General features: G+C 41.6%; 1 protein-coding gene across 2 annotated transcripts in view; it reads right to left on the bottom strand.

Annotated features, from left to right (window-relative positions):
• The window catches only part of LYPLAL1 (lysophospholipase like 1), a 64854-nt gene that overhangs the window by 35796 nt on the left and 13320 nt on the right, over positions 1-15738 (bottom strand). For both annotated transcript variants that reach the window (XM_080651157.1, XM_080651156.1), the window contains exon 3: positions 7969-8138. In XM_080651157.1, coding sequence (XP_080507283.1) covers positions 7969-8138 — 170 coding nt within the window. The remainder of the gene's footprint in view (positions 1-7968; positions 8139-15738) is intronic.

A 15738-nucleotide genomic window follows, 5' to 3' on the forward strand; every position in this document is an offset into this window, starting at 1 on the left:
TTATCAAGCAGATCTTTATTATCAGACCTTTTACATGCAGTCACTTCTGCTCTGACTCTGTAACAGTCCAGGGCAGAAGACAACCCCCACTAGACTACCAGGGTCCTGTGAGCAGGGATTTTTGTATATTTTATTCACTGATGTACCCTCCTTAGGCACAGAACAGTGCCTCGCACATAGTAGGTGCTTAATAAATCCTTAATAAATGAACAATCAACTGCAGTTCCCATCAGGATATTTCTGCAAGGTGACAAATTTACATCACCAGGACATGTAGCCTAACAACAACCACAAACAGAAAACATTTTCCACGTAGGAAATGTAATTATGAACAAACATAAATGCATCCTGCAAGCATTTAACCTCAAGTTCAATTCTCATAACTTATAAGGGAGACAAATGCATTCACTGAAATCTTATTATTTAAAAATGTAATGTATGCCCCTTACCCATTTATACTCTCAGGAGGTAATCTGCAATTTCTCACCAGCCATCTCTGACAATGCAGTCACCTTTAGCATCGGACACTGCTATGAAAAGGGACTTTGTGTATTTTTTTTAAGAATAGAAAAACATTTAACACAAAGGGCTAGTTATTTGAATTCAATTTCCATCTAAATGTCTAAAATGCAATATAAAATATACTGTTCAATAAGTAAATACCAAATAGTAAACTCATTGTAGGTAATGGTTATAATGTATATTTATAGTTGCTGGCAAAGTATTAAAATGTCAAGAGTTAACATTTCAACATACATTTAAGATTAACGAGCTGAATAAAACATGTTAAAAAATAATAAACCTAGTTTTTATGAACTCCTTAAATAAAATAAAACAGAAACAATATATAAAAAAACTGTACTGGGAAAAATAAGTTAATCTATCCGAAACAAAATCCAGAGGAAAAAATACAACTCAAGTTTACTATCAATTGAATAGGATTTTTAAAATGTAATAAAATCTGCCCTCCCTCCAAATTTCAACAATTCTTCCATTTAAATATATGTTATGCTTCAGACTGAACTGTGATAAAGTCTCAAAAGATTTGAGATTATATATTTACATATTTGTATATTTTCTCTCACACAAAATTTATAGAATAACCAAAATATTTATCATCATCTATGCAAAACTGTTAGAACAGCAGTTCCACTGCTTGCAAATCCTGGTAATAGTTGTTAAAGAAACGTAAGTTGCTTAATTAAGAGTTAAAAGCAAGTAGGATGCTATCATTCTTAAATTTTAGCTTCAAGAAAGAGCTGCAGAAGACACTTGTATTAAGTCAGGACAAGGGACCCTGAAAATGCAGGTGGCAGGCATGTTCATCTTGGTAATTCCAACTATCCCTTCATTTTTATTTTAAATTTTATAAAATCAATACATTAGTATACACCCATTATGTAAAGTGTTTCCATCATACAGACAGAAATAAATGTCATCTAAAATCTTACTACTCCTACATAATTTTGACATGTTAAAAAATTCATGTTAATAGTTAAACACTCTAAATGTATAATTTTATACCTTTTCTATGTAATACTGATTTGAAAGTCTTTCAAAAGAATCACAAAACTCCCTAATTATATTTTTATTCATTGAACACATACTTACTAAATGCCTTCTATCTGACAGTATATACAGTATTTAATGGTTACATAATGTTCATCTGTATTAACAGACCATAACTCCCTTAACCATTACCCTCATGATGGGTATTTAGAATTCTACTTAGGTATAATTCCAGAAGCACTTGCTTATTTCTCCATGCTTCAAAATTCTCATAGTATGCTCATATTATCAAAATTCTTATAATCTGGTCATATCATTTGCCAAGATCTATACATCCCAGATCAAAGTTAAACCTAAATTACATCAATTTTCTCTTAACAACAAATCATCACCACCTAGTGGCCAAAAAAGGAATCTCATTCTGTACAAAGTTCTTGCCTGAGTCCATGGGTCTGGGTTCTAGTCCCAACTCTATTCTGCATTAGCCAGCAACCTCTGGGATGTTTAGTTTCATCATAACTGAAATGAGAATAAATTCCCACTCAACCTATTATAAGGCCCAAGACAGAGATATGAAAACAACTTGTATAATTTAAACACTAAATATGAAATATGATATATAACGGCAATTCAAAACCTGTCAATTGTAATGTAAATTCAACTATTTTAGTAGTATTACTACCATATATATTTTCTAAGCACAAGAGTACACACAAGGAAAATGATACACCTTTTCCACTTTGATTTCTCACATTATACAGGAACACACCAGAAGGAAAGGGAGAGTTCAAGAAAGTAACAGAGAGGCAGACTGTACTATGAAATACACTTACATTCTGCATACTGGACACTTCACCTTGTTAATCAAATCAGAAGACCGGATTATGCAGGGGTGGCGAGCATGTGGCCCGAGGGCCACGTAGTGCCCTCAAAATCGTTTGGTCTGGCCTTGCCAAGGCATTAGGGGTGAGGTAATTAAATGTTTGACCAAATACAGCAGGGTAATTTTTAAGATGATAATTTTGTATGGCCCACAAATGATGTTATAAATATTCAAATGGCCCTTGGCAGAAAAACGGTACCCCACCCCTAGGATAATGTAATGTCATGAATAATTTTCTCAGAATATAGGACTTGTCCCAGGTTTTACTTATAACTATATTGCCAACATTGAGAACAAAATTCAAAAATCACTATTTTATTGCCTGTGCTTCCCCTTTTCTCATACCTTTTGTAGAATCATGTTTGGTATTAATATATAAAATTAAATACACACACTTCTTAAATAGAGAGCGAGGACTCACAAATGTCTCCGAGGAGCACACTGCACTGAAAATCCCTCCCTCTGTATCAGACACTGAGCTAGGTGGTGAACCTTGGGCCAGCTCTTCCTATCAGGCCAAAGTTTATCTTTTCCACTAGGAAGGTAATATATTTCCACTGATAAAAACTAAGAACAAAGAGGGTTTTCACTGCTAACACCCGCAGTTGACTGCCCTTAGGTATCCTCCTAATAATCTTTGTTTCCAAAACCTGACACAGCGCATGCATTAGTCTTTCATCCCTCTAGTGGCCCCACACATCTGCCTTCTTGCTATTCTCCTGGCTTCACACTGGTCACCCTCCATGGTGTTGTTAAGCACAATCTTTTTAAAATGTACACTCTTCATGTCATTCTCTGCATATAATTCAAAATCCCTAGGGGTCGGGGCGTGCACTAAACCAGTATTTCCAGAGAGAATCTGACATGCCTCTCGCCTTCTTTCTTGAATGTTTCCCTCCTGTTTATCAGTCATATTCTGACTCATTCTTTGTACATCGGTTGGAATCATGTCTCCTAAGAAGCAGTTCTTAACTCCCTAAAAGGATCACTACTTCTTTCCTTACTGCTCACCCTGTACCTTGAACACATTTTTACAATAACACTTGTATTGTATTAGAACACTTGACTTCTGTATCTTCCTCATTAGAATGTAACATTTTTGATAGTTGTTTTGTTGTTGTTGTTGTTGTTTTTAGTACTCCAGGTCTTAAAATTTTTAACAATTTGGAACTGAATTTAGTATGAGAAGTACCATTTTTTACTTGACCGAGAGAAGGCTGGATATCACATACTATAAAAAAATTGTTCTTAAAACACTAAGTTTAATATAATAAAATGCCATTAATTAAAACAAAACCATGGAGAAAGAATGGGATCCCACCTACTCAAATATAGAGAATAGTTTTGTTTACAAAGTTACACTGGTTGCAATTATAACCACAGAGTGTATATTGTGTGATATTAAACCGGAAATTTTATCACATATTAAGAGGCCTCCTGCACGAATTCGTGCACGGGTGGGGTCCGGCCGGCCGGCCCCAATCAGCAGATCGGGGTCAAGTCTGTTGGGTGGAGACAGTAGGAGGCTGGCCACCTGGCCAGCCTGCCCCTGATCAGGGCCAGGCTGGTTGAGGGGAGGGGCCGTGGGTGATTGGTTGTTTGGCCCTGTCCCCGATTGGGGTGGGGGGCCGATTGGGGGAGGGGCCAGCCATGGGGAGGGGCTGTGGGCAGTGGGCCGGCCAGCCCCATCCCCCAATTGGTGTGGGGGGGGGGCCGTAGGCCGATTGGGGTGGTGGGGGCTGATCGGCCCTGCCCCTGAATGGGGTGTTGGGGGCCGATTGGGGGCCAGTGGCCTGGGGGAGGGGCTGTGGGTGGTTGGCTGGCAGGCCCTGCCCCTGATCCGAGTGGGGGGGGCTGATTGGGGGCAGAGCTGGCTGGGGGAGGGGCCGTGGGAGGTTGGCCAGCTGGCCCCACCCCCCAATCCGGCCAGTTCACGTCATAGGGACCAGTCGTTATGGTCTTTATGGTGTTCTGGTTGCTGGCTTTTTATATATATAGATAGATTAAACAAAAGCAATAAGGACAGTTTGTGTACCCATAACTTCCATTTTGCCATTTTCAATAATTTTCTAGTTTTTTCTCTCAGAATTCATTTTTTAAAGTAACCTAATATCATTCTGATGTGTGTTTAATAAAATTGTTCAGAATCTCAAAGCATTTTTTCTTTGAATTCCTACTGAATCCTTCCTTCATTAAAATGTTAAGAATAGCACTTAAACCTTATTAACATGTAAATTAAGAGTACTAATTAGAATATTTTCTACTTTTTTATGAAGGAAGATTTTATAATTTTATTTTAAAGTAGTTTCTTATCCTAATCTTTTCTTTTCCCACTCATCAGATTTCTTCAGGACTTCATTACCATGTAAATTCAGTAACTGGGGTTTCTACATCCAAATTCGAAACTCATCATTTACCCCTTCTGCCAGATTAATTTTCCTAAAGCATAATTGTAATTAACTATATGACTCAAACACCTTCTTCAATCATCTCTCACCAATTATCTACAGAATAAAGGGTACAAGGGAAACCAGAAAGAATCTACTGAGAGTCTAGAATGACCAAGTGTTTTACAAACACCATCTCCCAGTAAGTAGACAATGTATCATTAGCCCCTGTACAGATGAGACAGCAGAATCCAAATAGGCACCAATAGACTTAGCCTGGAACCCGTTTTTGTCACTAACAGGCTCTTCAGCCTCCTAGTCTAGCTACCAGAGTCAACAAGGCATTTTCCATTCAGACAACAAACTTTCTGCTAAAACCATGTAATGTCCAGACAGACAAACAAGCACTACTTTTTCTGCTTGTATGTACTGTTCATATAATTCTCTATGCCTACACCTGCACACTATGAATAGTTAAAATCTTATATGGACATCTCAAAATCTCCAATGCCCCCAGCTACCTTCCCATTAGACTCCTCTAACAGCCTCAAATACCTAGGATCTCTTCTGAATCCCTGTGGTACTTAATTACTCAAGTCAACAATTCACTGACAGGTCATGCCACCCGTGACAACTTTCCTAGGCACCGCTCTGTGCCAGGAATGGCGCTGGGTCCTGGGAAATAATAATTAATATGTGTGATCACTCTCTTCGAGGAGCAGGCAGTTATTGGGCTGTAGGGCACTCATCATCGGCTGCTTTATTTAGTTGTCATTTTAAGTACCTCCTGGGCTCTTCCAGGTTGTAAACAATTGTGAGATAGATCCTGTTTTATTTAGCTATTAGAGGCCCGGTGCATGAAATTCGTGCACGGGGGGGTGGGGGTGTCCCTCAGCCCAGCCTGCACCCTCTCCAATCTGGGACCCCTCGAGGGTTTCGAAGTTGGATATAGAAATCCCGGTAGGACCGGGCCTAAACAGGCAGTCAGACATCCCTCTCACAATCCAGGACTGCTGGCTCCTAACTTACCGCCTGCCTGCCTTCCTGATTGCCCCTAACCACTTCTGCCTGCCAGCCTGATCACCCCCTAACGACTCCCCTGCCAGCCTGTTTGCCCCTAAATACCCTCTCCTGCAGGCCTGGTCACCCCTAACTGCCCTCCCCTGCAGGCCTGGTCCCCCTCCCCCAACTGTTCTCCTCTGCAGGCCTGGGTCCCCCCCAACTGCCCTTCCCTGCAGGCGTGGTCGCCCCCAACTTCCCTCCTCTGCTGGCCTGGTCACCCCTAACTGCCCTCCCCTGCAGGCTTGATGGCCCCCAACTGCCCTCCTTTGCAGGCCTGGTCCCTCCCAACTGCCTTCCCATGCTGGCCATCTTGTGTCCACATGGGGGCAGCCATCTTGTGTGTTGGAGTGATGGTCAATTTGCATGTTACTCTTTTATTAGATAGGATTGAGGCCTGGTGCACGGGTGGGTGCCAGGTGGTTTGTCCTAAAGGGTGTCCTGGGTCAGGGTGGGTGTTCCCTTGGGGCGTGGGGCGGTCTGGGCGAGGGGCCTGTGCTAGTTTGCAGGTCAGCCACACCCCCCAGCGACCCAAGTGGAGGCCCTGGTATCTGGGATTTATTTATCTTCTATAATTGAAACTTTGTAGCCTTGAGGGGAGCCAAGCCTCCTGCTTGCTCCATGGCCGCAGCCATTTTTGTTGGATTTATCTTGTATAATTGAAACTTTGTAGCCTTGAGCGGAGGCCAGGCAGGCCAGGGCTGCAGAAGCTTGGCTTCCTCCATTGCCAGGGGCAACTCAAGCCTCCTGCTCTCTCCAGCTCCGTGGCTGCTGCCATTTTTGTTGGGATTTATTTATCTTCTTTAATTGAAACTTTGTAGCCTTGAGCGGAGGCCTAGGCCTGCCAGGGCAGGCGGAAAGCTTGGCTTCCTCCATTGCAGGGGAAAGCCAAGCCTCCTGCTCACTCCATGGCCGCAGCTATCTTGGCTGGGTTAATTTGCATACTCGCTCCTGATTGGCTGGTGGGTGCGGCTTGTGGGTATAGCGGAGTGATGGTTAATTTGCATATTATCTCTTAATTAGATAGGATGTGTCCCTTTGAGCATCTAACACATTGCCTGCATACAGGAGGAACTTAGAAAATATTTGGTAAACAACTGAATATGATAGAATCAGTCACACATGCACACATTTTTAACTCTGTCCTGTATGTATGTTGTGTAATGCCCTAGACCCGTGGTCGGCAAACTGCGGCTTGCGAGCCACATGCGGCTCTTTGGCTCCTTGAGTGTGGCTCTTCCACAAAATACCACAGCCTGGTGAGTCTATTTTGAAGAAGTGGCATTAGAAGAAGATTAAGTTTAAAAAATTTGGCTCTCAAAAGAAATTTCAAATCATTGTACTGTTGATATTTGGCTCTGTTGACTAATGAGTTTGCCGACCACTGCCCTAGATGGAGTTGGGTGCCCTTCCCTGTGCTCTACCCAGCACTTCCATAATGCTATACATTTATCTGTATTAGAGTTAAACATAGTTGTTAAACATAGATACAAAGAAACTCAGAATTAAATATAGATGAGAAAACAGAGGCCCATAAAAGGTGACGTTACTATAAACATCTAATCTCATTTTTGTATGTAGTATAAAAATAGAGATATTATAGTTTATGTATTTGATGATTACGGAAAAAAGGGTATTAAATAGAATAAAGAGTTTATATAAAGGCACATTATAGCCTCATAAGAATAGAGGTTGCTCAAGTTAGTTAACAAAAGTTTATAAATACCTTATTCCTGTAATACTAACTCTGAAGAGTTGACTCTTCGTAAATTCGATGTTATATTTTGACTGTGTGCTTTATCTTAATCATGGCAACAGTAGTTTAAACATATAAAAAACTTAAGCTAATTAAAATAAATTGTTTTAAAAACTGAAATGAATAATCTCCTAATTAAAATTAAACATGGGGCTCTCAAACTGTTATTATTAAAGTGAAAGGGAATTAGAGTGTCATGAGTTATTGTTTATAATTCTTATATCTTTGAAACCCTTAGTACATAGTTTATTTGAAACTATAAACAGGTCAAATGATATATAAGTGCTTCTAAATAATATTCCAAGTAAAGTTCAATAAAACAAATTTAAACAAAAGTAAAAAAAAATGAAATTACCAACATTTGAAGGTCTTACCTATTAATATTCTATTCTTCTTGATGCCACTTTTTACTTCATCATTAATCAAGTCTGTGAGCACCTGACACATCACATCGATGGACTCAAGGTGCTCTGGGCAGTCGTTAGATATTTTAAATCTGTCGAACCACACATTGGAGATTCCTCCTTTCATAGGAGTATAGGGTCTGTTTAAAACCAAATAAAAGAAAAAGGGATGACATTAAGGTAGATTTTTTATTTTCTAAAATCTAAGGTAGATTTTTAAATTTCTAGTGTTTTGAATAAATCATTTCAATTTCCTCCAAGTTTTATAAATTGAAAAATTCCTATTAAAAGCACCCCCATATATGTGGCATTAGCTCACCTATACATATATTGATTCCATTAACATTTACTAATGCAAGTACATGATTAGTTTCCCCATCTTTAAGATTCATAAATTCTCCAAAAATCCTCACAAAAATTGAATTATATATATTATGTATGTAAATAGTACGTGTGTATATTTTTTTGCTCGATTTTTAAAATGATTAATCAGATCTATGTTTTTAAAAATTTCTGCTTTTTTTCCCTTTAATACAAGAATCAATATTTTACACAGCTAACTGAATAATGCTTGTCCATGCAAAAAATTCAATACCCCAAGAGTGAAAAAAATAATTCAGTTGAGTGCTTTTAAAAGCTGGTTAATTTGTAGCACTCAAGGATCAAAGGTGAGCTAATAATTTGGGTCTCAAATTGGGTGCTTTGTTGGACTTATTTTATGTAATAAGATGCTCTGAATTGGTGCCTTGTTGGACAAGGTTACTTTTATCAGATTCTTTACATTTTTGTAAAGTTGGGATGGTTCCAGTACTAGTGAATCTTAACCCATTCACAGGATATTCATACTATGAACGAAGCTAAAGTGCCAAAAGTACTCATCACGATGTGAAAGGAATGTCAACCAGTGATGACCACAGATGCAGAATTCCTCACCCTCCAGAATCAGTGAAACAGTGTGAAATGTTCACCAGAGCAAAACATTGGAGGATGCGAGACACCAGCTGAGCCCTGATGGTGCTTACCTTCATCTCCTCTAGTGAAACCCAGTGGAACCTCAGCGACCCAGGGAGCTATAAATATTTAATTCTCATTCTCTTATCCACTGTATCAAAAGGACCCTCAATCTGTGCAGATCTGCCCTTGGGAAGCCTTTTAGACCAGTGGGTAGAACTGAAGGGGGCAGGAGAGCTACACCATCATTTTTCTGTATTGATCAGACCGCTCCAAAATACATGGGCATCCACTTTGGGAGCCAGGAAATCAAGAGGAAGACATTTGGAAAGTTTCTCAGACGAATTGAAAGAAATCTGGAAATAAGAACTCATCTACACAGGATCTTTTATTTACTAAAATAGAATGATGTTATAAACATTACTTTCCAACATGCTTTCTGAAACTTGAATGTATATCTAGCCCAGCCAGCGAGGCTCAGTGGTTGAGCATCGACCTATGAGCCAGGAGGTTGAGGTTCAATTCTCGGTCAGGGCACATGCTCAGGTTGTGGGCTTGATCCCCAGTGTGGGGTGTGCAGGAGGCAGCTGATCAATGATTCTCTCTCATCACTGATGTTTCTATCTCTCTCTCCCTTTCCCTTCCTCTCTGAAATCAATAAAAATTAAAAAACAACAACCCACAACATTAAAAAACAAAAACTGAAATGTATATCTTGAATATCCCTATAAGACAGTATATAAAAACCTAGCATTTTCTCTGTTTATGACAATACATGATATTACATACCTATATATCTATATCTATGTGTGTGTGTGTGTGTGTGTGTATGTGTTGTTTTGATGTTTGTCATATAAATTTTATTTTTTGCACCATTCCTCCTTGCCACTCTCACTCCCTCCACCCACCCCTCCAACCACATATCTTGCCCATCACACTAGGTTTTCCTGCTAAGGGCCATTTGGATATTTATGTCATTCGAGGGCCATACAAAATGACCAACTTAAAAATTAGCCTGTCATAGAAAACACCAAAGACTCCATCAAAAAACTACTAGACTTAATAAATGAATTTGGCAGTGTAGCAGGATACAAAATTAACACTCAGAAATCTATGGCTTTTTTTATACAGCAACTAGAGACCTGGTGCACAAATTTGTGCACTGTGGGGTTCCTCAGCCTGGCCTGTGCCCTCTCACTGCTCCCGCTCATCCTAGCCCTGCTGTGCCTACTGCTGCTGTTTGGTAGCGTGCTGCCACGGAGATGGGAGAGGCTCACGCTGCTGCAGCTGCACTCGCCAGCAGTAAGCATGGTGTCTGGTGCCCTTCAGTCAGTTGAGCGGCGCTCCTGCTGTGGGAGTGCACTGTCCACCAGGGGGCAGCTCCTGCATTGAGCATCTGCCTCCTAGTGGTGTGTGTCATAACGACCGGTAGCTTAGGCTTTTATATATATAGACTAGAGGCCCAGTGCATGAATTTCGTGCATGGGGGTGGGGGGGTCCCTCAGCCCAGCCTGCACCCTCTCCAATCTGGGACTCCTCGAGGGATGTCCGACTGCCCGTTTAGGCCTGATCCTATCAGGATCGGGCCTAAACGGGCAGTCGGACATCCCTCTCACAATTCAGGACTGCGGGCTCCTAACTAATCGCCTGCCTGCCTTCCTGATTGCCCCTAAACGCTTCTGCCTGCCAGCCTGATCACCCCCTAACCACTCCCCTGCCAGCCTGATTGATGCCTAACTGCTCCCCTGCCAGCCCGATTGCCCCTAAATGCCCTCTCCTGCAGGCCTGGTCACCCCTAACTGCCCTCCCCTGCAGGCCTAGGTTCCCCCCCCAACTGCCCTTGCCTGCAGACCCAGTCGCCCCCAACTTCCCTCCTCTGCCAGCCTGGTCACCCCTAACTGCCCTCCCCTGCAGGCTTGATGGCCCCCAACTACCCTCCCTTGCAGGCCTGGTCCCTCCCAACTGCCCTCCCCTGCTGGCCTGAATGCCCACAACTGTCCTCCCTTGCAGGCCTGGTCCCTCCCCTGCTGGCCATCTTGTGGCGGCCATCTTGTGTCCACATGGGGACAGGATCTTTGACCACCTGGGGGCAGCCATCTTGTGTGTTGGAGTGATGGTCAATTTGCATATTACTCTTTTATTAGATAGGATAGAGGCCTGGTGCATGGGTGGGGACCGACTTGTTTGCCCTGAAAGGTGTCCCGAATCAGGGTGGGGGTTCCCTTGGGGCATGGGGTGGCCTGGGCGAGGGGCCTGTGGTGGTTTGCAGGCCGGCCATGTTCCCCGGCGACCCACGTGGAGGCCCTGGTATTTGGGATTTATTTATCTTCTATAATTGAAACTTTGTAGCCTTGAACAGAGGCTAGGGCAGGCCAGGGCGGGCGGAAAGCTTGGCTTCCTCCATCGCTGGGGAAACCCAAGCCTCCTGCTCGCTCCGTGGCCGCAGCCATTTTTGTTGGGATTTATCTTTCTTCTATAATTGAAACTTTGTAGCCTTGAGCGGAGGCTAGGGCAGGCCAGGGCGGGCGGAAAGCTTGGCTTCCTCCATTGCCGGGAAACCCAAGCCTCCTGCTTGCTCCGTGGCTGTAGCCATCTTGGTTGGGTTAATTTGCATACTCACTCCAGATAGGCTGGTGGTCGTGGCTTGTGGGTGTAGCAGAGGTACGGTCAATTTGCATATTACTCTTTTATTAGATAGGATAATGAACTCATAGAAAAAGAAACTAAAAAAACATTCCCATTTACCACTGCACCAAAAAAGAAATTAAGATACCTAGGAATAAACTAAGGACATAAAAGACCTGTACTCGGAAAACTACAGTACGTTGAAAAAAGAGATAGAGGAAGACATAAACAAATGGAAGAATATACCATGTTCACGGATTGGTAGAATCAACATCATTAAAATGTCCATACTACTCTACCCAAAGCAATCATAGATTCAATGCAATCCCTATTAAGATACTAACGGAATATTTCACCGACCTAGAACAAACTCTCCAAAAATTCATATGGAATAAAAAAAGACCCTGAATAGCTGCAGCAATCCTGAGAAAGAACAAAGTTAGAGGGATCACAACACCAGCTATCAAGCTATATTACAAAACCACTGTTCTCAAAACTGCCTGGTACTGGCACAAGAATAGACATATAGACCAATGGAACTGAACAGAGAACCCAAAAATCGACCCAAGCCATTATGCTCAATTAATATTTGACAACGGAGGCAAGAGCATACAATGGAGTCAAGAGAGTCTCTTCAATAAATGGTGTTGGGAAAACTGGACAGATACATGCAAAAAAATGAAACTAGACCACCAACTTACACCATACACACAAATAAACTCAAAATGGATAAAGGATTTAAAAGTAAGATGGGAAACCATAAAAATCTTAGAAGAATCCATAGGTAGCAAAATCTCAGACATATGTTGTAGCAATATCTTTACCAATACAGCTCATAGGACAATGGAAACTAAGGAGAAAAATCAACAAATGGGACTACATAAAAATAAATACCTTCTGCACAGCAAAAGAAATCATCAACAAAACAGTAAGAAAGCCCACTGCATGGGAGAACATATTTGCCAATGTTATCTCTGATAAGGGTTTAATCTCCAAGATTTACAGGAAACCTAAACAAAATGAAGATAAACAATCCAATCAAAAAATGGGCAAATGACCTAAATAGGCACCTTTAGGAAGAGGACATACAGAAGGTTGAGAGACATATGAAAATATGCTCAAAGTCACTAATCATCCGAGAGATGCAAATCAAAACAACAATGCGGTACCATCTCACACCTGTTAGAATGGCTATCATCAACAAATCAAAAAAACGACAAGTGCTGGAGAGGATGCGGAGAAAAAGGAACCCTCGTGCACTGCTGGTGGGAATGCAGACTGGTATAGCCAATATGGAAAACAGTATGGCGTTTCCTCAAAAAATTAAAAATGGAACTTCCATTTGACCCAGTGATCCCACTTCTAGGAATATATCCCAAGAAATCAGAAACCCCACTCAGAAAGGATATATGCACCCCTATGTTCATAGCAGCACAATTCACCATAGCTAAGATTTGGAAACAGCCCAAGTGCCCATCAGCAGATGAGTGGATTAAAAAACTGTGGTACGTCTGCACAATGAAATACTATGCTGCTGTAAAAAAAGAAGGAACTCTTACCATTTGCAATATCATGTATGTGCCTGGGGAGCATTATGCCAAGCAAAATAAGCCAGACGGAGAAAGATAAATATCAAACATCACTTATTTGTGGAATATAATGAACAACATAAACTGATGAACAAAAATAGAACCAGAGAAAAGAAATATTTTAGAATAGGAGTAATCCTGTTATTTGCAGTTTTTTAATATTTCCTACAACTTTTGTGATATTATACTATATTAGTACAGTTTTAATATTATATTTAAAATCTTTTTTCTTGAGATATTAACTTTTACTGTATGTAGTATTATATTTAAAATTGTTTTTCTTGAAATATTAATGTTTATTGCATGTAACATTATATTTAAAATCATTTTTCTTGAAAAAAATTAGCCTGCTATATTTCATCAAACATTTAATTAACTCACCTCTAATTCCTTGGCAGGGCCAGACCAAATAATTTTGTGGGCCTTACACGGCCCATGGGCTGGACGTTCCCCATCCCTGCACTAGGTAAACCACTTTTATTATCTAAAATATATGCCTGAATATTTTTCTTTTATGTACATTAAAATAAGCATCTTGTCAAGACACTTTTTAGAGCACTATTGCGTTTCAAAAATTAAATAGCCTACTTGGTTTTCTTGTGTGCCTTTTCTCTTTACCTCATGGAAATCCTTCCACCTGATACAGTTGTAGCCCATCCTTTTATTATTTTATTATTTTTTTAAATATATTTTATTGATTTTTTTTACAGAGAGGAAGGGACAGGGATAGAGAGTTAGAAACATCGATGAGAGAGAAACATCGATCAGCTGCCTCCTGCACACCACCTACTGGGGATGTGCCCGCAACCAAGGTACTGGAATCGAACTGCCCTGGACCGGAATCGAACCTGGGACCCTTCAGTCCATAGGCCGACGCTCTATCCACTGAGCCAAACCAGCTAGGGCATAGCCCATCCTTTTAAATGGTTATGTAATCCTATAGAATCCTATATAATAAAGAGGTAATATTGCAAATTGACCTTTACGCCCTCGCACAAGATGGCTGCCCCCATGTGGTCAAAGATGGCCGGCAGCGGAGGGTAGTTGTTGGTGATCAGGCCAGCAGGGGAGGGCAGTTGGGGGGGACCAGGCCTGCAGGGGAGGGCAGTTGTGGGGGGGACCAGGCCTGCAGGGGAGGGCAGTTAGGGGTAACTGGGCTGGCAGGGGAGGGCAGTTGGGGGCAACCAGGCTGGCAGGGGAGGGAAGTTGGGGGGAACCAGGCCTGCAGAGGAGGGCAGTTGGAGGCGACCGGGCCAGCAGGGGAGGGCAGTTGGGGGCAATTGGGCCAGCAGTTAGGTGTCGATCAGGCTGGCAGGGGAGTGGTTAGGGGGTGATCAGGCTGGCAGGCAGGCAAGTGGTTGGGAGCCAGCAGTCCCAGATTGTGAGAGGGATGTCCGACTGGCGGTTTAGGCCCGATTCCTGTGGGATTGGGCCTAAACCTGAAGTCGGACATCCCCCGAGGGGTCCCAGATTGGAGAGGGTGCAGGCTGGGCTGAGGGACACTCTAGTCTATATATAAAAGCCTAAGCAACCGTTACAACCAGACGACTGGCCAGTAGCTATAACGTGCACTGACCACCAGGGGGCATACACTTAATGCAGGAGCTGCCCCCCTGGTGGTCAGTGTGCTCCCACAGCCAACCTCCCAGAGTTCCTCCCCGTGGCTGGCATTGGCCTCGATAGGGACTGGGCGAGATGGCCTCGATCGGCCCCCATCACTGGCCAGGCCGAGGGACCCAACCTGTGCATAATTAGTGCACTGGGCTTCTAGTATCTTATGATTAAGATGGTCCACAGTGTAGTCAACCATTCCTCTACTAATTGGCATTTATTTGGTACTCAGGTTTTAGCCACCAAGAATGCTACATTAAATATATTTGTATATGTGTTTTTACCTACTGGAACTTATTCCTATGAAAAAGTCCAAAAACAGGTCTGCTGGATTGAAAGGTATAATTTTTATCTTAAAAGGTGTTTTAAAGTAATTTCCATAAAAGCTATAAATTAACCTTTCAACAGGAAAAGATAATAGCCTTTGCCCACAGCCCTAACAGCAATCGGTGCTAACACCCTTTAAAATGCTATCTATGAAGGGTATCAACTATCGTTTTAAAATCAACTTTATTGAGAAATAATTTACAGATATAAAAGTACACATTTTAAGTATATAGTTCAAAGACTTGACAATGTAACCACCATTGCCACAATGATACAGAACATTCCCTTTTCTCAGAAAACCCCTTCATGTCTCTTGGCAGGCGATTCACATTCCCTTCCCAGGCAACTAGTGGGGATTTTCTCTCTACAGATCAATGCTGCCTCTTCTAGAACGCCACACACATGGAATTACCTGATCATATCATTTGCTTTTTGCTACTGTGCTTTTAATTTTTTAGTAACTTAGAAGAGTGCTTTGTTTATTATTGACACTTAAATATATAAAATACCAGCATATTTCACAATCTAGAACAAATACTCAAAAAATTTATATGGAACCTATAAAGACCCAATGGCTGTAGCAATCTTAAGAAGAACAAAGTTGGACACAATACCAGATATCAAGAAACCCAAAATA

The sequence above is a fragment of the Plecotus auritus genome (genome assembly GCF_963455305.1).
Source record: "Plecotus auritus genome assembly, chromosome: 14".
NCBI classification, from domain to species: Eukaryota; Metazoa; Chordata; class Mammalia; order Chiroptera; family Vespertilionidae; genus Plecotus; species Plecotus auritus.